The sequence below is a fragment of the Oryx dammah genome, unplaced genomic scaffold (genome assembly GCF_014754425.2).
Source record: "Oryx dammah isolate SB20612 unplaced genomic scaffold, SCBI_Odam_1.1 HiC_scaffold_5, whole genome shotgun sequence".
NCBI classification, from domain to species: Eukaryota; Metazoa; Chordata; class Mammalia; order Artiodactyla; family Bovidae; genus Oryx; species Oryx dammah.
The window spans coordinates 92,410,432-92,436,469 of NW_024070189.1; the positions used below are offsets into that span (position 1 = coordinate 92,410,432).

The 26,038-nt window shown below is 54.7% G+C and overlaps 2 protein-coding genes across 2 annotated transcripts; both read right to left on the reverse strand.

Annotated features, from left to right (window-relative positions):
• Positions 1-641: 641 nt before the first annotated feature.
• Positions 642-10,138, reverse strand: RAB11B (RAB11B, member RAS oncogene family). The gene is made up of 5 exons (XM_040239527.1): positions 9,883-10,138; positions 3,653-3,848; positions 2,651-2,844; positions 2,204-2,284; positions 642-1,628 (listed from the first exon to the last, which is right to left on the reverse strand). The coding sequence occupies exons 1-5, from the start codon at positions 9,920-9,922 to the stop codon at positions 1,483-1,485; spliced, it is 657 nt and encodes a 218-aa protein (XP_040095461.1). The 5' UTR covers positions 9,923-10,138; the 3' UTR covers positions 642-1,482.
• A 6,920-nt stretch (positions 10,139-17,058) lies between these two features.
• ANGPTL4 (angiopoietin like 4) lies at positions 17,059-25,492 on the reverse strand. Its single transcript, XM_040239528.1, has 7 exons — positions 23,561-25,492; positions 22,858-22,968; positions 22,613-22,730; positions 19,589-19,702; positions 19,190-19,285; positions 18,817-19,098; positions 17,059-17,728 (listed from the first exon to the last, which is right to left on the reverse strand). Exons 1-7 carry the CDS (start codon positions 23,897-23,899, stop codon positions 17,547-17,549), a joined length of 1,242 nt encoding a protein of 413 aa, XP_040095462.1. The 5' UTR covers positions 23,900-25,492; the 3' UTR covers positions 17,059-17,546.
• Between the last annotated feature and the right edge of the window lie 546 nt (positions 25,493-26,038).

Sequence of the window (26,038 nt, forward strand, 5' to 3'; positions counted from 1 at the left end):
GCTGCAGGCACTCAGGTGATAGGGTGGGGGGAGACACACACACACAGTCACGTGATCAGGGTGGGGTTGGGGCATTGCTCTGCCCCCTCTACAGCGAGAAGTGACCCTCAGGCCAGTCCTGCCCACATGGGCCAAGGGGAGAAGCTAGGTCCTGAGGAGACCTAGAGGAACCGTCAGCACCCGCCGCCCCTCCTCTGTCACGGGTGTCCCCCCCGGGGGCACTCCTCAAAGGTTGGTCTAGGATGGAGTGAGCTGGCGTGGAGCTGACATCGAGCAAGGTGACAGCTGAGGAGGAGGCCAGGTGGGCGGTAGAATGTCAGCAGTGAACCCCAACCTGGGGTCTGAGAACGGGGAGCAGTAGACACAGCCCACCCCTTCACACCCTCAGGTCTTAGGGCTGGCAGTCCTAGTGCCGGGGAGTCTAACTGCCTACCCCCCAGCCTTTCCTCCCTCCCTCCCTCCCTGCCTCGGGGCGGCAGGAAGAGTGTCCACCCAACCACACCCTCACCCACCCCAGGACCACGGTGGGCTCTGCTCTGTCCTGGGCGGGGGCTGAGCCATGGCGATGGGCGCCTGCAGTGAGACCCCAGCTCAGGAGCACCGCCTGGCAGAGAAAAAGAAGACAAAGGCGCAGCGGCAGGTTTCTGTACAGGAAGTTCGAATTATACATTTTAGTAACCGGGCGAGAGAAACGAGGCATCCGGGCAACAATGCAGGGGCCACAGGGAGAATAAGAGATCGAGAGCTAGGGTTTGGCGTAAATCTTACAAAGTGTATAAAGAATCTGTGTTTCTCTACAATAACAAAAAACCAAAGGCTACAAGAGCGGTTGTATATACAAAACACGGAGATATTGCTTCACTTGCAAACAGGTTCCTGACCAGACGGGGAGACAAAACAGAAAGGGGGGCACGGGATGGGGTGAAGGCTGGAGAGCGCGCTGCGTGCAAAAAGGAGGGGGAAGGTAGGGAGAGGGTCTTCTCCCAGCATAAATCTACAGGCAGGAGCTTGAGTCGCGCACGCGCGGGAGAGGTTGAAGGCGTGCGCGGTGCCGGCTGTGCGTGGGCGAGCAGGAGGTTGGGAGCCAAGTGTCCGCCTGCCCAGCCCCTGGCGCCTTGCTCGTCCGGCTGAATCAGCCAGGAGTGGGGTTCGGGGTGGCAACCCCCCAGAGAGAGAGGGCAGCGATCGCTCCCCCGAGGCTGCCGGGGGAAAACTGGAGGAGCCTGCTGCTCATTCCCCTGGCCTCTGGCCCGCTCCTTCCTCCTACCACCCTCCCGCCCCGCAGAGATGAGAGGCCCACTGGAACCCAAGGAGAGCAGGTGCAGCAGCCAGGGGCTCCTAGCTTTCCTTGGTCTGGTTCTTCTTGCGGAGCTCGAGGGGAGGGCGGGAGCCAATCATAGAGGGGCGGGAGGGTGGGGGCGGGGCAATGAGGGGGGAGGAGGGCCAGGACGTGCACGCACGCTCAGAACAGGCGCGGGGCGGTCACAGGTTCTGGCAGCACTGCAGCTTGTTGGGTTTCTGTCCGTCGGTGGTGGGCGGCACGCTGATGTCCACAACGTTGTTTCCAGGGGACTCGTCGTGCGCTGCGCGGTCCGCAATCTGCTTCTGTGACACGATGCGATAGATCTCTATGGGGTCGGGGGAGGGAAGCACCGGGTGAGGCCTCAGTACTCTTCTGGATGTCACCTCCTCCAGGCAACACTCTGGATGCTGAGTTGGAATCCCTCCCAAAGGCTCCCACTGTGCCCTGGGCGCCCCTAATGGGCTCCCGGAGGTTCCCCCCAATCCCCGAGGCTAGCTGTGTACCCAGGAACGGAAGGACACACCTGTCTGCACATGTACCTCCCAGCCAGGGCCACTCAGTTCTGTAAGGTCAGAGGCCTTCTTTTCCGAAGGAGAAATTTCCAGAAGCCCGGGGGCTCTCAGTCCCTGAGGCCACATGCCTCCCCAACCAACCCTGCAGGCTGTTCTCTAGTGAAGCTACCCAGGGCCCACCTGCAGGAGGGTCCCTGTGTTCTGAGTGACAGTACAGGTGGGACCTGGCCTTATGCTGTGGAGCAGGCCCTGTCTGTCCCCATGTCCAGACTGAACAGTGGTTTTCACGAAGGAAGGTTTGGGGGCTGTGCTCTGGAGCATGTGACCCAGGTGGCTGGGGCCCTGCTCATGCCCACCCTCTGAGACCCCAGCTGGGCCCTGTGACCACCTGTGAGGATGTTCTTAAATGCTTCCTCCACGTTGGTGGAATCCAGGGCTGAGGTCTCAATGAAGGACAAGTTGTTCTTTTCTGGAAGAGAGGATGTGGCCCAGGTGAGTCAGCTGGTGGGGGTGGGGTGGGGGGCACCCCTACCCTCTCCTGGGGACCCTGCCTGCCTGCCCACTCACCTGGTCTAGGAGATGAAGGTCAGGGGCCAAAGGGGTAGGACTGGATACTTACTCTCAGGGAGGGGAGGCTGGCTCTATGGCCACAGGCACAGAAGACGCACCTGGTGTGCGCCAGCTGCCTTGCCTGCCTACCAGATGCTTCTCTGACATCTCAGTCAGAGTCCCGTTCTCAGGAGCATGGCCCCTCGAGGCCCTGGCCAGAGCAGATGACCCAGAGTGACCCGCTAGTTGCCCTCTGGCCACCCCTTCAGGTCTGGCGGGCACTCACCTGCGAAGGCGCGGGCCTCGTCCGTGGGCACAGCCCGCAGGTGGCGCAGGTCGCTCTTGTTGCCCACCAGCATGATGACGATGTTGCTGTCAGCATGGTCCCGCAGCTCCTTCAGCCAGCGCTCCACGTTCTCATAGGTCAGGTGCTTGGCAATGTCATATACCAGCAGGGCACCCACTGCGCCACGGTAGTACCTTTGAGGATGGAGGGGTGGGGCCAGGCGTGAGCTAAGCCAGTGCCTGAGGGGGCCTCCTGGGCTCCATGGGCAGCAGCTCCTTGGCCTGAGGGGTGACCAACGTGGCCTCGAGAGACAGGCGTGTGTCCTGAGGCCCCAGCTCCACCCCCCAGATTCAGTTCAGGAATGGGGAGGCTGAGGAGGGAGTTGGGAGTCTAGAGTCAGAAGACACTCCTTGGGTCAACCACTAAAAGGAGAAGACCACCACACAGGGAAAGGGAAGAAGCTTTAATGCCTGCTGTGGCCTGGCCTGTCCGGGGCACCAAGCAGACAGATGGACAGGCATTCAGTCCAAGAGATCAAGGAGCGGAGGAGGGGACCTGGCCTCAGTAAAGGGAATCCAGGAGGCAGCAAGTGGCTGATGCAAGTTGGAAGGGTCAGGGAAGAGGCAGCCTGAAGGGATCATGATGGCCACTGGGAGGCTAGGATGGAGTGGGACATGGTGAGCACTGGTAGGGGGCACTGGTGGGGGGCTGGGCGGGCTGAGAGACAGGCTGAGGCGCAGGCAGAGGGGAGTGGCCCAGGCCAAGACCGACCATGACAGCCCTCACCATGCAGCCAGTGCCCAGCGACACAGCAATACCTCAACAGGACCCAGGGGTCAGAGGGGCTGTGGGCGTGCCCACCTGGGGGTCACAGCATGGCCAAGACTGGGCACCAGCCTTCTCGCGGGTCCACAGCTCCCAGGGATTTTGTCCCTTCACCCTGGGCCTCCTGTTCTCGGGGTTGTGTTCACGATCCCCCTCTCCCCTAGCCCCGCTGCTCACGCAGAGGTGATGGCGCGGTAGCGCTCCTGGCCAGCAGTGTCCCAGATCTGCGCCTTGATGGTCTTGCCGTCCACCTGGATGCTGCGGGTGGCGAATTCCACACCGATGGTGCTCTTGCTCTCCAGGTTGAACTCGTTGCGGGTGAAGCGGGACAGCAGGTTGCTCTTCCCCACGCCCGAGTCCCCGATGAGCACCACTGGGGGGAGGGGTGGGGAGGGGCAGGGAGGGGCACGAGTGAGGCTCCCTGGGCCAGAAGCAGGCAGTGCCCCAGAGCTGAGACCCCACATGCCTCCCACGTCCACCCACAGAGCCTTCACAGCGGCCTCCAGGGTGCTGCAGACGCATGACAGAGTCAGACGGAGCGGAGTCAGTGCTGTCGTGGGCCCCTAGCCCGACACGAATAGGGTCGTTCAGAGCAGGGCTGCCCCAGATGGGACCCAGGCACTGGGCAGAAGGCAGCCTGGGGAGTCGCAAACCTCAACAGTCCCAAACTTCCCTGGTGACCTGGGAGGTCAGGGCATGCCTGAGAAAGCCTCAGGACTGGGTGACCTTTCACAGGTCACTTAACCTTTCTGGGCTGCCTTTTCCACAGCGTCTCTTTCTAGATGCTCCAGTTGGAAACCACAGGGACGCCCAAGCGTTGGTCTTAGGCTCTGGCACCCCAGGGGCTGCGAACATGGTCGGTTGCTCAAGGCCCCAGCGAAGTTTTTCCTTGATGAGAAATTTTATGTGTCTGCGCCCAGATTCCTTCTGCTTCTTACCGCTTTGCTGCTCCCCGACCCCAGACAAGAGCTTCTATGTATATTCTCAGCTTCGACGAACAGGCTGTTTTTCTCTAAGCCGCCAGAGGGCGCCTGTGAGCACACGGAGTGGGTTCCCCCCACCCCCCACGCCCTCATAGGGCTCCCACCTCCAAAGTCCGGAGCCCACGGGGACTTGCATGACCTGCCCCGTGCCCTCCCTGCCCTCACCTCTCCTCTTTTTCCCACTCACTCACTCTGTTCCAGACACGTGGGCCTCCTCGCGACACTACCCTTTACCTGGAAGGTTCTTCCCCAAGCACCCACCAGGTTCCTGCTCTCCTGTGTGTGGCCCCTCAGGTGGCACTTGATCAAGGAATCCAAACCCTGCCATTCTCTTAAAATGTCACTCCCCAGTCCTGTTTCCTGCCTTTCCTCCATAGCTTCCAACCCACCACACTCGCCAGTTTTCACTTAATGATTTTTTTGTCAGTCTGCCTCGAGGGTAGCCATCTTGGACAGTCTGGCTTCCTGTTGTATCCCCAGGACCTGGCGCGGTGCCAGCGCACAGGACACCGCTGATTAATACCTATTGGATGAACAAATGCCAAAGGGGCTGGCGGAGCTTCCCAAGCCCCCCTCTCCCCCACTGGGAGATGCCCAGGTCACCATCCTTGGGCTCTAAGTAAGGAGGGGTAGGCCAGGCAGCTCCCAGGACTCAGTACGCTCTCTGGACTGGCCTCATTAGAGCCAATAACAAAAAGAACAAGAATGTTCTGTGCTGAGAAAGCTCTTGATGTGCCATCACCTCACATATACATCACATGACCCATTTTACAGATGAGAAACTGAGGTGCAGACAGGGGCAGCCACTTGTGTGGGGCCATCCAGTTGAAGAGCGGTTCAGCAGGATGTGAACCCAGGATTCCTAAGTACAGAGCTCTCGGGTCTGGGTTTAGCCTCCTCTCCCACTATCTGGGGTATCCTGACCCCCTACAGTAGCTGGCAAACTCCTATTCATCCTTCAAAACCCCTGTGTTCAGGCACTCCTCTCCTCTCAAACTACCACGTGGCCAAGCCATTGATGACAATGCCAATGTCCTCTCCTGACACCACGGGCACTGGACACAAGAATGCCAAGTTGACTTCAGAGAATGGTGGAAAGAGGTCCGTGAACATGGGCCTGAGGGCCAAGGACTCCTAGCCAGGCCAGTGGGGCCACAACTGGACTGACTGGGGGCCCACTGTTCATGCCCCCAACCCCTGACCTCCTTCCCATGGTGGTGGCATGAATCTGGCCAAAGCCAAGAAGGTTTGCACACAGTGCTCATGTCCTCAGGAACAGAACAGGAAATGAGGAAGAAGAGGGTCTCTTTGGGCCCAGCCCTGTATTCCCCCTACCCTCTCACTGTCTTCCCAGCCGTGTCCATCTCTCCAGCCTGGGGGTCCCATTCGCCACATGGGGTCTGCTCTGGCCAGCCAACAATCTCTTGAGCCCCACAGGCCAGGCCCAGCCCTAAGGGCTTTGTTATAGAGTTTGCAGGGCCACCCCAGGGACAGATGCTCACATGATCATGTATAGTTGGGGATGCTTAACCCAGAGTGACCAAGTCCCCTGGCCCAAGGTCACGCCGTGAGAACAGTGGAGGCCAGAGCCACACAACCGCCACCAGCCACAGCCGAGACAAATGGCCCGGAAGCCAGGGCTGCTCCCTAGGTCCCTGGCACGCGGTGCCCAGTGCAGAACTGGCTGGTGAGGCAGTGGCCAGGCCAGTCCTGTGTGCAGGCTGTGGAATGAGGATGGCATTGTCCAAAGTACAAGTCATCTGTTGTCTCAGGAAAAGAAAGAGCCCTTGAGGACATGGCCCCCAGCATTTCCCCAGAAGTTGGTGGCATCACTGGCCGGGACACAGTCCCCCAGGGCACACCACTTGGCTGGCCAAGCAGGCAAGCCCCGCTGGCAAAAACAAAGAGCTGGCACCTCTTGGAAACCCTTGGTCCCCTGCCCTGCCCTAGGACAGTGCAGTACATCCAGAGTCTGACACTCAGGCCACTGAGTGGCCACCAGGAGCACTGTCCGTCACAGATGCTCCTCCTGGGGTCACAGATGCTCCCACTGTGGACCTCACCGCCTGGTCCATCAGAGGAGAGGTCAGGGGAACCCCTGGGGAATGGACGGGCAGGCTGGGGAAATGGCCTTTGGCTGAAAAGGATAAAATGTTAGAAGGATAAAAGTGAGGATCTATAATTAGATACAAATAAATAAACTCACTTCTGGGGGTGGGAGGGATGAGCCCTGAGGAAAAGGAGAAGCATGTGGGAAAACCCCCAGGGGGATCTGTTGGCCTTGACCGGGAGGACAGCGGAGCCAACCTGTGATGTGCCTGTCAGAAAAGCACACTGGTGCTGGGAGGGCTGGGCAGAGGGCAGCCAGTGTCCTGAGTAAGCAGTGTGGCCCCTCCATGCCCAGGGCAGGGCCAGGGAAAGGTGTCTGAAGCCTGGGGGAGTCTGGGCACAGGATGGGGGATGGAAGGATCACAAACCCCTCCACTCCAGAAGGGCTCCCCCGACCAGGGGGCAGGGCAGGGGAGCTGTGTGGTGAGAAAGTGGATCCTTGTCAACCCTTCCGGCACAGCTGTGTCTGGACACCTCTCTACTGCCCAGGCCTGACCTTCTGCAGGCCGTGGGGTCGCAGGAGGGCCTGTGGGGGGCAGTGTATTCACGTTTCTGTCTACTCGCCATATTTATGGCCAGTGATGCGATGGTGGCAGCTCACCTGCCTGGTGTCTTCCTTCTTTATTTCCCAGAGTCAGTATTTCCTTTTCCTATTTAACTGAGTGGATTTAGAGACAAATATTAAAAGATAATTGGCGGGGGCGGGGGTCCTTCCCTGGTGGCTCAGTGGTAAAGAACTGCCTGCCAATGCAGGAGACACAGGTTCGACCCCTGGTCCAGGATGATCCCTCATGCCACAGGGCAGCTAAGGCTGTGTGCCACAATTATTGAGCCTGGGAGCCGAAACTACTGAAGCACGCATGCCCAGTGTCTATGCTCTGCAACAAGAGAAGCCATAGCAATGAGAAGCCCACAGAAAGTAGCCCCCGCTTGCCACAAGAGAAAAGTCTGCACAGCAACAAAGACCTAGCACAGCCAAAAATAAATAATAGAGGGTCAAAAAATAATAGAGAGGTCCTCTGACAAGGCATTAAGTGTGAAGGTGAGATCTTAGATGACCAGACTGGGAACCGCTGACCTTGTGGGTTAGACTGTCACTTCTGACCCGGTTCGAGGTCAGCAGGGCACCTGCTGGAGCGCAGGGGGAGAGGGCAGTGGGGCAGGCAGGCATTGCCCCCTGGGGCCAGTTGTCCCTGAAGCATTTCCAGAAAGAGGACTCAGGAGATGGGTCCTGGGAAGCGCACAGCCCAGTTCCAGTGCCCCTGACCCAGTAACTGTACTTCTGGGAACAGACTTCAAGGAAATAAACCACAGGACAAAAGATGACTCGTGCAAACACTTGGAGCTGGATTATTTACAACAGCAAACGGTTGTGTTTCGAGTGGGCCTGGAATTAGCTCTCAAGGGTGGCCAATGTCAGCTGGGGAGCCCAGCTCAGCGGCACAGGACCTGACCAAAGCTAGGCTGGCACAGAAGGCTCTGGAAAGTCAGTGACCCCTAAACCAGCCCTGCAAATAACAAGTGAGGAAGGACCACAGAAACACTGGGAGGGGGAATTTCCCTGGTGGTCCAGTGGCTAAGACGCCATGCTCCCAATGCAAGGGGGCCAGGGTTCGATCCTTGGTCAGGGTACTAGGTCCCACATGCCGCAACTAAGTCCTGATGCAGCCAAATAAATATTTAGAAAAAGAGACCCTGGGAGGAACACCCCCTGCCCAGGCCTGTCCCAGCAGTTACACATGCAGGTGGGGGCCAGTCAGCACCTGGGGAGCAGCCCCCTGGAGTAGGCTGGGTAGACATAGGCACCATCTGCTGCAGGACTGGCATCCAGGACACCTGTCACCCACCCTCAAAGCCCTGACAGAGTGTCCATTCTTGCCTCTAAAGTGAGACCCCCCAGGGCTCAGTCAGCACCTGAGCCAGATGCCTGCCAACCACAGAGCCTCACCTGCTGGCAACCTATAAGCTTGCAAGCAGCTCCTGGAGCCCATAATGCTGTGTGACAGAGTGGCACAGGGACTCCCTCTGCCCAGAAACCGTTCACCACTGGAGATCCCACTTTCTACATCCCCAAGATCCCCAGAACCCCCAACGGGGGATGATACCACAGACACACAGTGACGAACACACTACATTCCCAGCCATGACCAAGCTCCCCCAATGAGGCAAAGATGCCAAAGGCTGGCATGGGAGGTAGCATGGCAAGGGTGTCCTGAGTGGGCCTGGAGTTAGCTCTCAAGGGTGGCCAATGTCGGCCAGGGAGCACAGCTCAGCGGCACAAGACCTGGCCAAAGCCTAGGTTGGCACAGAAGGCTCTGGAAAGTCAGTGACCCCGAAGCCAGCCCAGCAATGGCTGCCTGACCTGCCCACGTCTTACTTGAGGCTCCTAGAGCCCTCTGTTCCCTGGCCAAGAAAGATCCTTCGGTAGGCTGGAGGAGGAGGTCTGACAACCCCACTCAGATCTGACAACCCCAGATACACTGCTTAAGTGGTCTGGGTTCAAATCCTGCTCCAGCACGTAAACTGTGCCTGTTTCCAGGTTCATAAAGAGAAAGACTGTATAATACAATACCGACCTCACAGGTTGGTGGCGAGGGCTTCAATGAATTCACGTGTGTAAAGTGCTTAGAAAAGTGCAGGTACTTGGAGAGTGCTCTTAAGAGTTCTAAGAGTTAACCATCAGGTCTGGGTTTAGCACACAGTCCCTGACTCCCACCCCCTCCCCCAACTCAGGTGCCCCCTCAACGCATTTCCGACTCCACTTCCCAATCCAGGGTCCACTGCCCCCCCACACACACCTTGACCCCCAATGTTCGCCCCTACCTTCCCGGGCAACCTACGGAAGCACTGCCACTAATCAAAACAGGCCCCTCCCACTCGGTGAGAGCACCGCCCCCATTCGCCCAGCCCATTTCTTGAACACGCCCATCGCATCCTAGCACCGCCTCTAACGGCCCCGCCCCCACCACGAAGGGAGCTTTCCACTCAGCCCGGCCCGCCAAATGCTGGGGCGGCCCCGCCCCTCTGAAGGCCCCGCCCCTAACGGCCTCTCCCACTGCCCGGGGCCCCACCCCCTCTGGGCCCTAGCCCCGCCTCGGCGCATCCCGGGCCCCCAAGCCTCTCTGGGCAGCCGGCCTCGCATGGCCGCGTACCCTGGCCCGAACTTGACCAAGACCGGCCTTCACTGGCTTTCCCGGCTGCCCAGCCTGCCGGGCCCCAAGCTTCGGGCTCCGGCCTAGGCCCAGAGGCCTGAAGCGCAGCCTCAGTTCCTGCCTACTACCGCCCGTTTGCCCGTCTGTGCCCCACCGACCGCACCTTTGAATAGGTAGTCGTACTCGTCGTCCCGGGTCCCCATTGTCCTGGCGCTTCCGGCGGGATCGGCGACTCCGCAGCCCCACCACAAACACCCGACGGGGGCGGAGCCGGCGCCGCACAGAGCGGCGGCCGAATGGCCAATCAACGGTGGGTGGTGTAGCGACCGGCACCCAGGGTAGCCAATAAGAGACGGAAGCAGAGCCTCCGGGGTGGGCGCCTCCGGAGACCCACCTTCTTCGCCCTCGGTCTCCTGGAGAAAGGCGGAAGGAATGCGGACCTTTCCGAAGTGACAGCCTCACCAGCCTATCAGGAGCGAGTTCTGGAAGGCGGGGCGGAAGACTGGAAGAATGGAACGGATTGACAGGGCGAGTAGCCAATGAGAGGTTTGATTCTGATAGTACCGGACCACCAGAGGACCTGTCCGGGAAGGGAAATGGGGCTACGTCCAGGTAGTGTTACGCTATTTAACGTCCCGATGACGTCATAGGTCAATGCGCGCTGCTCTGCGGTACGCCCACTCCCACCCTCGCTGCCCCAATAAATGACAGCTCCTGGCATCCGCGTGTGGACCTTTTCTTCTTAGAGGTCCCCTTCTTTCTGGGTTGCAGTTTCCATCCCTACAGTGGCCTCAGTTTCCTCACTCTGTATAACAGGGAAGAAACCTTAGGGAATCTTGGAGTATAACTAGATCATTTATCTAAACATACTTAATCTACCACCCACCGTCAGTCATTGGGTCTTTGTTTAACAAATATTTATAAATCCTTACTGGATGTCAGAATCCCTCTGCCAAGCGGGAGACCCAGGTTTGACTCTGGAGAAGGAAATGGCAACCCACTCTAGTATTCTTGCCTGAAGAATCCCATGAACAGAGGAGCCTGGTGGGCTACAGTCCATAGGGTCGCAAAGAGTCGGACACGACTGAGCGACTAAACAACAACATGTGGGATGTCAGACACTCTCCCCTTCTCTATCTCTTTATCCTGCTTTATTCCACATCTCCTCGCCCGTAAGGAGGATTTATTTATCTTCCCTTGACATTAAAGTATGTATTTCCCTCTCAATCCTGTTAATAAACAAAATTCAACTGAGTAAATGTGAAGATCTTATTGCCCTTATTAAAAGATTCATGAATCAAGCAGCATCTTATCTATCAAACAGATAATTCCCAGGTGGTGGTGGTGTTCAGTAACTCAGTTGTGTCCAACTCTTTGCGATCCCATGGGCTGCAGCACCCCAGGCTTCCCTGTCCTTCACCATCTCCCAGAGTTTGCTCAAAATCATGTCCATTGAGTCAGTGATGCCATCCGACTATCACATCCTCTGTTGCCCCCTTCTCCTCCTGCCTTCAATCTTTCCCCGCATCAGTGTCTTTTTCAATGAGCTGACTCTTCAAATCAGGTGGCCAAAGTATTGGAGCTTCAGCTTCAGCATCAGTCCTGCCAATGAATATTGAGGGTTGTTTTCCTTTAGGATTGTACAAAATGGAAGACTTTTATAGAAAATAAGGTGGAACAAAGAAGTCATGCACAAGAGAAAAATGAAAGCCTTCAGGTGAGGCCAGATTTCGTTTGGCTGAGCTGTGGTGTTTCCATTGGCTGGGCAGGAATAAAGTCTTCTTTTCTCCCACTTTAGTAAAGTAGTAGCAGTTTCTGTTTGGGAGCATAAGGTGCCTCTCTTCTGGTTGGGGTCTATAACTGATGTCTTCCTGTTTGGGGTAATTGAAGAGTGGCAGGTCATAAGAGCTCCCTCTGCAAGCCTTTTTAACTCCTTTTTTTTTTTTTTTTAATTTGCCTGTGCCGGGTCTTAGTTGCCACATGCAAGATCTTTTAGTTGAGTCATGGAGGCTCTTAGTTGCAGCATGTGGAATCTAGTTTTCCTGACCAGAGATCGAACCTGGGCCCCCTGCATTGGGAGTGTGGGGTCTTAACCACTGGATCACCAGGGAAGTCACTCTGATGCCAATTTTAGTTGAGGTTTCCTGTTTCTAATTTTCACAAATCTATTAACATATTTAGTTTCTGTCCCCCACCAACAGAGCATCAATCCTGTGAGGGCAGGGGCTGTGTCTGTGGCCATCACTGCTTTGTCACAGCTAGTGCACAATAAATGGCTGATTAATGATAGTGTAAGTATAGGGGCTTCCCAGGTGGCACAGTGGTGAAGAATTTGTCTCCAATGCAGGAGATGCAGGAGACGGCTTTGATCCCTTGGCCAGGAAGATCCCTGGAGGAGGAAATGGCAACCCGATCCAGTATTCTTGCCTGGAAAATTCTATAGACAGAGGAGCCTGGTGGGCTGGCTATGGAGTTGCAACAAGTCAGACACAACTGAGCATGCAGGCACCAGTGTAAGCATAGAACTCATGTGCTAATTATAGTAATTATTATAATTGCCTCCTGGACCTCATCCTTGGGATGTTCACCAGGCATCCCAAACACAAATTTGACCTCTTTTCCCATATTCTCTCCTCCTCCTGTGACTCCATCCCCCCACTCCCATCATCAAAGCCAGAGGTTGTGGACTCCTCTCTTTTTCTCATCCTTTATTCCCCTGTCCCTCTCTCCCATCACCTCCCTCAATTGCCTTACTCTGCCCCTCCTCCCTCCTAAATTTCTGACCACTTGGCACCCTCTCCTCTGCTGCTGCCCCTGTCCCAGCCCTGTCATCACTCCCTGGACCTGTGTAATTTCCTGCTCCCAAAATTCCCTGCTCTGTGCTCACCTCACACAGTCTGTTCTTTGCATAGGAGTCAGAGTCTTCCTTCCTTCCTTTTCAAATTGAAGTATAGTTGATTTACAATGGGATTCCCTGGTGGCTCAGATGGTAAAGAATCCACCTGCAGTGCTGGAGACCTGGGTTTGATCCCTGGGTCGAGAAGATCCCCTGGAGAAGGAAATGGCAATCCACTCCAGTACTCTTGCCTGGGAAATCCCCATGGACAGAGGAGACTGATGGGCTACAGTTCATGGTGTTGCAGAGTCAGACATGATTGAACCGACTAACACTTTCACTTTCACTTGATTTACAATGTTCTGTTACTTTCAGGTATATAGCAAAGTGATTCATGTAAATATATATGAATATATATTCATATAAATATATATCTCAGATTATTTTCCATTATAGGCTATTGCAAAATATTGAATATAGTTCCTGTAGTGTACAATACGGAGAAGGCAATGGCACCCCACTCCAGTACTCTTGCCTGGAAAATCCCATGGATGGAGGAGCCTGGTAGGCTGCAGTCCATGGGGTCTCGAAGAGTCGGACACGACTGAGCGACTTCACTTTCACTTTTCACTTTCACGCATTGGAGAAGGAAATGGCAACCCACTCCAGTATTCTTGCCTGGAGAATCCCAGGGATGAGGGAGCCTGGTGGGCTGCCGTCTATGGGGTCGCACAGAGTCGGACATGACTGAAGCGACTTAGCAGCAGCAGCAGTGTACAATAGGCCCTTGTTGGTTACCTATTTTATGTTTCAGTTCAGTTCAGTTGCTCAGTCGTGTCTGACTCTTTGCAACCCCATGAATTGCAGCACACCAGGCCTACCTGTCCATCACCAACTCCTGGAGTTCACTCAAACTCATGTCCATCGAGTCAGTGATGCCATCCAGCCATCTCATCCTCTGTCGTCCCCTTCTCCTCCTGCCCCCAATCCTTCCCAGCATCAGAGTCTTTTCCAATGAGTCAACTCTTCGCATGAGGTGGCCAAAGTCTTGGAGTTTCAGCTTCAGCATCATTCCTTCCAAAGAACACCCAGGACTGATCTTTAGAATGGACTGGTTGGATCTCCTTGCAGTCCAAGGGACTCTCAAGAGTCTTCTCCAACACCACAGTTCAAAAGCATCAATTCTTCGGCGCTCAGCCTTCTTCACAGTCCAACTCTCACATCCATACATGACCACTGGAAAAACCATAGCTTTGACTAGATGGACCTTTGTTGGCAAAGTAATGTCTCTGCTTTTGAATATGCTACTAGGTTGGTCATAACTTTCCTTCCAAGGAGTAAGCGTCTTTTCATTTCATGGCTGCAGTCACCATCTGCAGTGATTTTGGAGCCCCAAAAAATAAAGTCTGACACTTTTTCCACTGTTTCCCCATCTATTTCCCATGAAGTAATGGGACCGGATGCCATGATCTTAGTTTTCTGAATGTTGAGCTTTAAGCCAACTTTTTCACTCTCCTCTTTCACTTTGATCAGGAGGCTTTTTAGTTCCTCTTCACTTTCTGCCATAAGGGTGATGTCATCTGCATATCTGAGGTTATTGATATTTCTCCCTGCAATCTTGATTCCAGCTTGTGCTTCTTCCAGCCCAGTGTTCCTCATGATGTACTCTGCATATAAGTTAAATAAGCAGGGTGACAATATACAGCCTTGATGTACTCCTGTGTATATTGGAGCAGGAAATGGCAACCCACTCCAGTGTTCTTGCCTGGAGAATCCCAGGGACAGAGGAGTCTGATGGGCTGCCGTCTGTGGGGTCGCACAGAGTCGGACATGACTGAAGCGACTCAGCAGCAGCAGCAGCAGTGTGTATATGGGGCTTCCCAGGTGGCACTAGTGGTAAGGAACCTGCCTGCCCATGCAGGAGATGCAAGAGACATAGGCTTGATCCCCGGGTTTGGTTCGTAGGTCGGGGATACCCTGGAGGTCGAAATGCCAGTCTCTTGCCTGGTGAATGGATCCCATGGACAGAAGAGCCTAGTGGGCTACAGTCCACGGGGTCGCAGAGAGTCAGACGCGAACTGAAGCAGTTTAACACGTGCACACACATACTGAGAAAGTCGTACCTTTTTTTTTCAGTTAAGTTAATTCTTTATTGAAGTATAGTTGATTTACAATGTTGTGTTAATTTCAGGTGTATAGTAGAGTGATTCATGTATATATAATATATATTCAATTATATAGAGAAACATATTTTTCAGAAATTTAAAAATATTTATTTTTATTTATTTGGTTGTGCCAGGTCTTAGTTGCGCCAGGAGTGATCTTCAGTCTTCATTGTGGCATCTTTAGTAGTGACATGTGGGATCTAGTTCCCAGAGCAGGGATTGAACCCGAGCCCAGAACACTGAGAGCTCAGAGTCTATTTATTTAATTTTGGCCGATCCATGAAGGTTGCGGGATCTTAGTTCCCCGAAACCAGAAATTTAATCCACACCCTCAGCAGTGAAAGCACAGACTCCTAACTGCTGGACAGTCAGGGAAGTCCCTCTAACTGGCATTGTTTTTTCACCGAGTTTAGTTTTCCTAACCTGTTTATAGCAGGTGCTATGGGTTTTCCACATGCTGTAGAGATACGCCTCTACTTTTTTAAAAACTGGGTCAGCAAGTCCCTGTACGCCTGGGAGTGTGTCATCTGGCTTAATTATTAACAACACACCCCCCTTTCACTCTCGACAGTATCTCCGTTTGGACCATCAATTATAACAGTGTCTCTGGACCCTTATCTGTAATGGGAATACACGCATGGTGCTGAGACAAATCTTTTACAAATTTATTTATTTAAAAAATTTATTTAATTCATTTGGCCGAGGCAGGTCATAGTTGTGGCGATGAGGATCTCTGATCTTTGCTGTGGCACATGGGGTCTTTTGTTTCGACATGTGAGATCTAGCTCCCTGACCGGGGTGGAACCTGTGTCCCCTGCATTGGGAGCGTGGAGTCTTAGCCACTGGACTGCCAGGGAAGTCCCCAGGCGGGGATCTTTCTGTTGACTAGAGTGTCCCAAACACTTGGGACAGGGCTTGACCTTTAGTAGGTGCTTAAAAATATTAGTTGAATTTGTGTGTGTGTGTGCGTGCGCGCGCGCTAAGTCACTTCGGTCACGTCTGCCTCTTTTGTGACTGCATGGACTGTAGCCCGCCAGGCTCCTCTGTCCATGGGGTTTCTCCAGGCAACCCACTGGAGTGGGTTGCCATGCTCTCTTCCAGGGGATCTTCCCGACCCAGGGATCGAAGAACCTGTGTCTCATGTCTCCTGCACTGGCAGGCGTGTTCTTTACCCCTAGTGCCACCTGTGAAGCCCATATATATACATGTATACATATACTACATACACACACACACATATATATATTTTTTCTTTTTATTCACCCCTCTTCACCCCCCTATATGTATATATTTTAAAGCTAATTTAAAGGAAAACTTTTGCAGACATAGCCAAAAGTGGGAAGAGTTTACACAAAACTCTGCGTTAATGTAACAGAGTAGAGGGAATTCCCTGGCAGTTCAGTGGTTAGAACTCTGAGCTCTCACTGCCGAGGTCGTGGCTTCAATCACTGGTAGGAGAACTAAAATCCTAAAAGTTGCAAGGCAAGGCAAAAAAAAAAAAAAAAAAGCAACGCATTAGAGCTGGGCTGTGCAAGATGGTGGCCACTGGCCACTGTGGCTGCTGAGCCCTTAAATATGGTCGATCCAAATGGAAATGTGCCGTAAATGTGAAATCTATACTGGATTCAGAAGACTCAGTACAAGAAGCCACATCAAGTATCTCAGTAACTTTTATATTGACCACATGTTTAAATATTTTGGATATATCAGGTTCAATCAAGTACACTCCTAAATAAATTTTTATACTTTCTTTCTTTTATATATATATATATATATATTTTTTTTTTTTTTGTCCATGCCACAAGGCATGTAGGATCTTATTTCCAGACCATGGATCAAACCTGTAACCCCTGCAGTGGAAGCTCAGAGTCTTAACCGCTGGACCACCAGGGGAGCCCCCTACTTTTGTTTCTTTTTAAACTTTAGCTGTTTTTATTTCCTTTTTCTTTATTTTGCTTTTTAAAAAATGTGACCACTAAAAAAAAATAACATTAAATATGCAGCTCACATCCCTATTTCTCTCATGTGGCCAGACACTAAAAGGTTATCAAGATTCATGTGCTTAAGTATGATCAGGAAGAGCATCTAACTTTTCCTATTACCTGCTTCCAGAAGGAACAAATGAGGGTTTTGCTTTGTACCTCTGAAAATGAACATGAGATCTCTGTGATGAAACCATAAGTGAAGGAAGTTGAAAGCAGATGTTGGAGATGGTGGGGATAACTAGCATTGTCCTCAAGAGCCCTGAGTGTTCACCCTCCACCCTGTGAGCCTGTTTATGCAGACTCTGAAAACTGTCCACTTTGAAAAACAAACCAAAGGACATAAAAGAACGAAATGTTTTGAAGTTGCTTTTATTCCGAGAATTCTGTGGGCTCCACCCAGACGCCATTGGCGCCAGCTGACTCACAGCACCCAGGCACCACAATTCGGTGAGGGTGCCTAGGCCTACGGGAAGCCCTGGTCCTCCAGGCAGTCAGTGTGACTGAATCCACTGGCCATTGAGGGCCGGCCTGGCTGCCCCACCCCCGCGTGGTCCCCTCTGCATCCCCTGCTCCTTGGGCGGGTGAGGAGTGGGCTTCAATGCCCCTCTGTCCCACGTTTTCGGGGTCTGTGCCCTGCAGCCCTACAGGCCTGTTCTCCTCAGAGGGCATTTCCTGCAGCCTCCCCTACTCATCAAGGGGACCTCTCCAGTCATGGGCATCTTCTCTGTCCTTGAGGCTCCAGACAGCCCTCGCCTGGAGCCCCTGCCCAGGCAGGGAGTGGCCACATGTGGACAAGAGTCACTGTCCTCTGGGGGCCTGAGACCAGGCCCCAGAGAGGAGGCTAGGAGGCCGCTTGGGCCGCTGTGGGCTGAACCAGGATGGTGGTGGCCTGCAGTGGGTAGTAGCGGCCCCTCCAGGTCTTCCAGAAGATGCCCTTCTTACGCTGCTGCCGCTGCCGTGGAATGGAATGGAAATACTGGCCGTTCAGGTTGGAGTGACCACAGGTGCCGAACCACCAGCCACCTGCCGAGGCCAGAGAACGGGGCACGGTCAAGCCCGTGGGTCCTTGGGTCTCCAATGGGGCCGAGGTGGGGAGGGGGTTGGGTGTTGGCTATCACCCGCTTTAGATGAGAGAACTTTGGCAGTGGTTGTCAGACTGTGTTCTGAGGAACCCCAGCGTGTGACAAAGGCACCTCCGGGGCTCAGGGCACCTCCCCACCCCATCCTGGTAACCGCAGCTTTTACATCTGTGACCCTGGCGAGTTACTTGTCCACACTTGCCACATGGTGAACACTTATTAAAGCCTTTCTATGACTGTCCTGTGTTTCACTAGTTTGTATCACATTGAACCACGTGAAATTAATCACTATTCCATCCTTCTTCCCAAGAAGGAAATGGCAACCCACTCCAGTATTCCTGCCTGGGAAATCCCATGGACAGAGGAGCCTGGCAGGCTACAGTCCTCGGGGTCACAAAGAGTTGGACATGACTCAGTGACTAAACAACAAACAACCATCCTTCTGTGACCCACCACAAGGCAGTTTCATCTGTTTCATTTCATAGGTCATGGGCTCTGCCTTCAGTTTGTCTTGGTGGCTAGCTTGTGGCAAAGTCATCTCATTGTATTAATATTTTCATAGCAATCATGTGGTGTGGGCAAGGTGGTTATACCCCTTCTTTTTTTCTGGCCTTAACATGCAGGATCCTAGTTCCCTAACCTAGGATTGAACCCATGTCCCCTACAGTGGAAGTTCAGATCCCCAACCATTGGACCACGAGGGAAGTCTCTATACCCATTTTAAAGATGGGGAAAATGAAGGGGGTGGGTGTTGTCAGTTGCTTAAGGATCCACAGCAAGTAAGGAGAAGGGGGACACAGAAATAAGGACTTCCCTGGCGGTCCAGTGGTTAAGACTCTGCACTCCCAATGCAGGGGGCAAGGGTTTGATTTCTGGTCAGGGAACTAGATCCCACATGCCTCAACTAAGAAGACCCGGCACAGCCAAAAAAAAAGAACAGTGGCATGGAAACAGATGGGGTTGAAGGCGGGGCAGGGATGCAGAAAAGCTGTGTGGAGAAGGGCAAGATGGGGAGGGACAGGGCTTGCTCACCAGAGAGGCTCCTGGCACAGTTCTTGTCTCCACGGAGGTCATGGTCCTGGTCCCAAGTGGAGAAGGGCAGGGAGAGGCCACGGGGCGAGAAGGTGGTGGCGCCCAGTTTGCTGGCCACCAGTGGTGTGAGCTGCAGGCTGTAGGCAGTGTCTTCACCCCCCAGGTGGATGGGGAACTGCAAGGACTCGGCATTGCCCTCCCAGTCCTGCAGCTGCACAGCCAGGCGGCTGCCACGGTCCCCGAGGATGCGATGCACCTTCTCCAGGCCCAGCCAGAACTCACCTGCCATGGGAGAGGCCAATCCATGAAGAGGACCCAGAGACCTGTAGCCCCCTCCTCCCTGCTGTGCCTCTGGCCTGCAGGAAACACCTACCTTGGGGGTCTCCGAAGCCATCTTTGTAGGCTTCCCAGGGCTGGTTAAAGTCCACGGAACCATCCTGACGCCTCTGAATTACAGTCCAGCCTCCGTCTGCCCAGAAAAGTGTGAGGTCATCCGGAGGATTCTTCTTACGAGAGATCCGGCCTCCCCTGTTTGGCTCCCTAAATCCCAAAGCACCTCTAAACCCAGGGGGAGCGGTTCCTCTCACACACCCCAGCAGGATGGGAGGAAGACTGGCAAAGAAAGAAGGTGAGCTGGCCAGTAAGCTGGGGGTTCTGCCTAGATCTTTGTCCCAGGACCCAGCAGAGAAGGAGGAAGTGGGGAATAAGAAGTGGCTGCGCTTGACGGAAAGACAACCAGGCCCGTGATATTCGGGGTACCTGGGGGCCCTACCTGAGGTCATCTTGCAGTTAACCAGGAAAGGCGGGGATCCCTGGGGCTGGATCTGGAACAATCCACTTTCCCTCTCTCCATCTTCAAACAGCTCCTGGCAGTCCCTGGGCAGTCCTGAAGGACAGAAAAAAGATGGGGGGCATTGAAACGGAGAGCCATCCTAGGGGAGTCTCAGGAAATAGGCATGTCTGGGGGCTAGGCAGCGGGTGACAGGGGCAGGAGGGGGCACTCCTCAGCTCACCATGCCCCCTTCCACTTGCCTAAAGTTGTCCATGACTCCCCAGGACCAGCCAGACCCACTCCTCCTCCTCCCACCCTGAATGCCCATCCTCTGGCCACATAGCCTTCCTGGTAGCACACATGCTCTGGCCACAGGGCCTTTGAACATGCTAGTATTCTGCCTAGGACCTCTTCCCTCATGCAGTTCTCTGCCTCATATTAAAAGTCCCAGCTTCTGGAAAAGATGGTGTCTCTGACACCCATCCCTCCCCTCTCCTCCCACATCCTGTTGCAATAAATAGGGAAAAAAGAGGAATGAGTTTTTTTCTTTCCCTTTCCTGAGAACAAAGAAGATAAAGAGAACAGTGATCAGGCCTGAACATTCCTAGTTGTTTCCTTTTTCTTACTTTAACTGCTCCTAACTCTGCATGTCTGTAATGAAGCTTGCTCTTCGGCCTTTCTGGGGTTTACCCTTACAACACCCTTCCCCTTGTAGTTACACATTGGGAAGATCACAGAGCCACCGAACAGCCAGACTCAATTACTGAGTTACCAACACCAGTCTATGACTGTCTTACAAACAAGGCAAGAGGAAGAAATCAAGATCCGATCACCTTTGTTCCTCATCACCGACCCCTGACTGTGAGCCTTTGCCTTCTATAAGGCCTGAGACTCGTCATGGGAGTTGGGGAGGGGGGGCACAGTTCTTGAGGCATGAGCCTACTGTGTTTCCCTTTTTGCTGGCTGAGAATTAAAGCCATCTTTCTATTTCCTCCAAACTCTGTCTCCGTTTTTTTTTTCTTTGGCTTCAGTGGGCAGAGAAGGCCAAGATTTTGGCTATCAGTAGCCCGAGACCAGGCTAAGGGCCACTGAGGACTTCCTACTCCCCAACACTGGGGCCATCTGTGATCTCTCCACAACTTCCCATACTGTATGAGGTCCCTGAAGTCAGGGATGAGGAATGGCTCTCTGCCCACCATCTGGCACTGGCTGATGCCAGCCCACAGCAGATGTTTAATAAAGATGCCATGAAAGAATGATTGAAGGAGCTGGACCAGAGTGGGGGTGGGGCGAGAACAGAGAGAAACAGGAAGGGGCTCTGCTTCCTCCAGCCACGGGTGAGCATCAGGCCTGGATAGGGTTTGGGGGGCACCACAGAAGCCCCACCCGGGGTCATGGGCATCTGAGAGGGAGAAGGAAGGATTGAAGAGTGAAGGAGGGAGGGACTGAGGGATGGCTTGGGCATGTCTGCAGACTGGGGAAGTCCCTGGCCCCCACCCCAGCAGGAAAAGTAGGGGAAAGGTTGAAGGGGGAAGGGAAGGCTCAGGTTGTGGGGTGAACGTGTTGCGCTGTGGGGGTGGGGGCGGACCCAGAGTGACTGGTGACATTTCCCGGCCCCTCAGGCAGCTCCCCTTTCGCCTACTTTCCTCTCTCCAATCGCAACAGGCAGCCGGCCAAACCACCAATGTGGCTTCCATTAGCACCAGCTGTTTGTCTCCTCAGCTCTGACCTTTCTCCGGCTTGGCGGCGCTGAGCCTGGAGTCCCCCAACCTACACATGACCCCCCTCCCCCAACACATTCCTGAGGTGGGACCTTTGCCTGCCGGCCCCTCCCAGAAGCCTCTCACGGCAGGGCTACCATTTGGGAGGGTGTAGCAGACCCTTCCCCTTCCCGGTGGGGGAGGTGGCGGGACCAGAGGTGGGAGAGCCCTCAAGACCAGAAGGCTGGAAGCCAGCAACCAGCCCGAGGGCGGGTGTGAAGAGGAGGATTCGAACTTTCACCCAGTTGGCTGTAGACTGCTGCAGATGCCAGTGGGGGGATGGGGTAGGAGGACCCCGGGGGAGCCAGCCAAGTCTGGAGCCGTGAACTTAGGGTGGGACAGAGACACTGGGGAGCTGGGAGCCAGGGTCAGACACCTACAGAAATGCTGGTTTGGAGATCCGGGGTGCTCTGGGGCACACACAATACAGGATCTGGAACTTGTAGGAGTCGGGGCAGGGTGAGAAGGGGCGATCAGTGACTTCCAGGTCAACAGAGGGGTGAGAGCCAGGCAAGGTGCGTGGATCAAGGGCCCCAGACTTGTTAAGAGATGCAAGAGTGAGTGGTGTGAATGGCCGGGGAGATGGGGGTTCCCTGCCTTAGTCTCCCTTCCCAGATCCACACTCTAAAATGACAGGCCAGACTTCCCTGGCCGTCCTGTGGTTAAGACTCTGCGCTTCCAGTGCATGGGGCGTGAGTTCAATCCCTGGTCAGGGAACTAGGATCCCACATGCCAAGTGATGCAGAAAAAAAAAAAAAAAAAAAAACCACTTGGTGTCCCCAAACATCAGAACATTCCCCTCCCCAGCAGCCATTCTCTTTTAACCCAAGGAGGGCTCCAGTCTCCCAAACTGGCACTCTTTTGTCCACCATCCCGCCCTCCTGCAAGGGTCCAACCCCCAGGAAGGTGTCCCTGAGCCATACCAGCCCTTTCCCCACACCCTTGCAGCTCAACCCCCTCTTGGACCCACTTTCCCAACCCCCTGCTCCAGTTAGTGGCTCTCAAGGCTTTGGGAAAATCCCACTGACTTTCTGGGAAGAAGGGTTTGAGGGGAGCCCAGAGAGGAAGGGTAAGGGCTGAAGAGGGGGATATCCTCGTCACCCCTTCACCAGAGACCTGTCCTCCCACGAGGATGCACAGCCAGAGCCTCTCTCTTTCTCAGTAAGGTGGACCCGACAAGGAGAGGGGAAAGAATGGTAAGTCGGGCAGTGAGGGTGGGGGTAGGGGGAGTTTGCTAGAGACCAGCAAAAGGTTGGACACTCACTGTGCAGGCGGCTGATATTGTGAGCTGGGCCAGCAAGCTGGGCCATCTTGGGCAGCCTCTTCCTCCTGGAGGGCTTGGCCACCTCGTGGCCCAGGTGCCTGGGGGCCAGGTGATCCATCTGGGACAGGACCGGGAGGAGGATGTCAGGTCTGGCTGGTTCAGGCTGCTCAACCTGCCTGGCTCCACAGCCAGACCCACAGGGTCCACCTTGAACCTCCCTCCCCGTCTGGAGCAAGCACTGGCACCTGGCTCTGTAGATTCTGGATTCGCAGGTGCTGTTTCTCCAAGTGCCGCTGCTGCTGGGCCACCTTCTGGAAGAGTTGCTGGATCCTGCTGTTCTGAGCCTCCAGCTGAGTCTGGGAAGAGTGTAAAAGTCTGGTGAGGATCCGGGCTTCTGTCACCACCTTCTCCATTCATCCGCTGGTCCCGCTTCCAACTCTCCATCCTTTGAGGCCGGGGCAGAAGAGCCCAGGCTTCCCTGGTGGCTCAGTGGTAAAGAATTCGCCTGTCCATGCAGGAGATGCAGGAGAAGCGGGCAGCCCACTCCAGTGTTCTTGCCTGGAGAATCCCAGGGACAGAGGAGCCCGGAGGGCTACAGTCCTGTGCTGTGCACAGTCGCTCACTTGTGTCCGACTCTTTGCGACCCCATGGACTGTAGCCTGCCAGGCTTCTCTGACCATGGGGATTCTCCAGGCAAGAATAACGGAGAGGGTTGTCATGCCCTGCTCCAAGGTATCTTCCCAACCCAGAGGTCGAACCCAGGGTCTCCTGCATTGAGGCGGGTTCTTTACCGTCTGAGCCACCAGGGAAGCTCGTTACAGTCCATGGGGTCGCAAAAGAGCCGGATATCACGGAGCGACTGAGCATGCAGGCAAAAGGGAAAGACCAGGGTATTCGGGATGCGCCCCTTCTTGTTCACTCACTTCCAGGGCAGTAGCGTATATGTACCTTCAAGCTGTGGAGGGTTTCCGGGGAGGCGTCGCCGCCGCCGGGAGTGACCAGATTGGCCTGGGCGCGCGGAGGCGCGGCAGACCCCTCAGGATCCTTGCAGGCGGCTCCACACGCGCCCAGACGCCGTTCCAGCTCGCCCAGCTGCCCACGGGTGCGCTCCACGTGTTCGCGGAGCCCGTGGCCGAGCTGCAAGAGGCCGTGCGCCAGCACGTTCACCTCGTCCCAGGAGGCAAAGCGCGGCGTCTCGGGAGGCTCCGGGCGGCCCTGAGCGCTCAGCAGCCCGGCGGTAGCGGCGCACAGCATCAGGGCTGCTCCGGCTGTCGGCGCACAGCGCATCCTTCCTGGTGGTCCAGGCTTCGGAACACGGAGATTCGGGGAGGCAGGAGTGAGGGGGAGCCAGAGAGACTCTGGAGTCGAGGTGCGAGGGCTGGAAACCCGAGGGCCCTGGCGGAGGACTCGCTTCGGTGCAGAAGCCGGAGGAAAGATGAATGACAGCACCCTGCCCTCGGCTCGGTGTCTCCGTGTGACGCCCTCTGTTATAAGCGCTGCGCGCGCGAGGAAGGAGGAGCCTGGAAGGCGGGGCGCGTGAAGTTCCGGGGGCAGGGAGTGGGGGCCGGGGTTGGGGTTCAGTACGCTGGAAGCAGGGTAGTTATGCCGGGTCTGGGGCGCCGTGGGAGGTGCAAAAGTCTGGCTTCTCTCACCAGGCCCTGATGTGCGTTTTCCGTCGTGCCTTCTCTACTGACCATGGCAGACGTGACTTCCTCTCCCCGCGGTCTCCTTCCAGGCACCGGAATTCCGAGCCCCCACCCCAGCCAGGTTCAGTGGGGAAACGGCGCCGGCAGGAACGGCATGCCCGGCAGCATTCCTGACCCCCACTCTCCAAGTCAAGAGCTAGAGAAGAGGGTTCTGGTATGTTGAGTCCAGCAGGACCAGGCAGGAAGCCCGGAAGCACGCAAACATCCCCTCCTCCGGGAGAGCATCTCCCAGGCTCCAGCTCTCCTTCCTGCTTAGGCTTCATCATCGCAGATGTGTTAGAGGGATTTTCTTTTTCTTTTTAAAATTTGGGTGTGCTGGGTCTTAGTTGAGGCATGCAGGGTCTTTAGTTCCCTGACTAGGGATCAAACCTGGGTCCTCTGCCTTGCGAGCTGGGAGTCGCAGCCACTGGATCACCAAGAAAGTCCCTTTGCCTGATTCTTAAACATCCCTCATCCCACTCCTCGCAACTTAGTGCCCTGGTGGCAGGGCCCAGATCTGTCTTGTTCAGTCTCCAGCTGGGGCCTGTCTCCCCACTGCCCACTCACCCTCAGGGTCTTCACAGTCTTGAGTATTTGCCTGCACTGAAGCAGGAAACTCAGAAGGGAAGAGGGGCTGTGTGGAAGAATGTTCTTTCATGGTCAGTCTCCCTCTCTGCATTCATTGGGAAGCCATGGACCGCAGCCTGCCAGGTTCCTCTGTCCATGGGATTTCTCGGCAAAAATACTGGAGTGGGTTACCATTTCCTTCTCTAGGCTTAGCACTTATTTAGCAAACTTTTATTGAAGTCCTCCCCCCCTCCAGCCCCACCAACTTCCCTATAACTTGTACGAAAATTGAGGCTGGCATAGAAAACCTGCCTGCCAGGAAAAACCCAGGGCACATTGGCTCAGACAGAGCACAGGCAAGAACAGAGTTGACTCAGCGGGGCTCTGGAATCCGAAACTCCCCGCCCCAGGGCTGACGTGCAGGTCACCACTCATACACTTGGCTGATCCAGACCAGGATGGCAGATCCCGGCAGCTGTGACAGGCAGATGGGAAGGGCGGGGAACAAAACCTTGGCAAGGAGTAGATCTAGACAGCCACCATCTGTCCAGGCAGCCAGCTGGTTCAGCTGCCAGGCCTCAGCCTCTTTCTGAGTGAGGGTCACTGGTCTCCCAGAATGGGCTCTTCTCTCTGGTTTCTTCTTTTGTCAAAGATATATTTATTTGTTTAACTTTTGACTGTGCTGGGTCTTCATGGGCCTTTTTCAGTTGCAGTGCGCAGGCTTCTCATTGCAGTGGTTTCTCTTGTTGGGGAACACGGGTTGCAGTAGTTGTGGCACACGGGCTTAGTTGCTCCTCAGCATGTGGGATCTTCCCGGACCAGGGATGGAACCCGGGTCCCCTGCATTAGCAGGTGGATTCCGTACCACTGAACCGCAAGGGAAGCCCACCTCCGTGGCTTCTTGAACTGAGAAAAATGATCAATTACTTTCTCAACCTGATGGCTGTTTCCTAATCCACTTCTCAGGGGCTTCTATCTCTGTGCTGTGTTTCAGAGGGCACAGAATACACCCAAGGCTCTTAGAGACACCTGCAGTAAACAAGCTACAAAAGAGTTTCTCCAGGGGCTTGGAACTGACCCTGGACTATATCCTAAAAACTGCTCTGTAGAATATGCCTTTGTTCCAGCAATAATTTATCACCATGATGAACTGTTTCTTTGGCACTTGTTTTGT

Bases quoted from the DNA above. Each gene is read 5' to 3' on its own strand.
- ANGPTL4 (XM_040239528.1), bottom strand. From the start codon at position 23,899: ATGCGCTGTGCGCCGACAGCCGGAGCAGCCCTGATGCTGTGCGCCGCT. The intron at 19,703-22,612 runs GTGAGTGTCCAA...TCTGTCCTTCAG, and splicing joins CAATATCAGCCGCCTGCACA to GACTGCCCAGGGACTGCCAG. The intron at 17,729-18,816 runs GTGAGCAAGCCC...TGGCCTCGGCAG, and splicing joins CTGTGCCAGGAGCCTCTCTG to GTGGCTGGTGGTTCGGCACC.
- RAB11B (XM_040239527.1), bottom strand. From the start codon at position 9,922: ATGGGGACCCGGGACGACGAGTACGACTACCTATTCAAAG. The intron at 2,845-3,652 runs GTGAGCAGCGGG...CCATCCTCAAAG, and splicing joins TACCGCGCCATCACCTCTGC to GTACTACCGTGGCGCAGTGG. The intron at 2,285-2,650 runs GTGAGTGCCCGC...CCTCTCTTCCAG, and splicing joins CGAGGCCCGCGCCTTCGCAG to AAAAGAACAACTTGTCCTTC.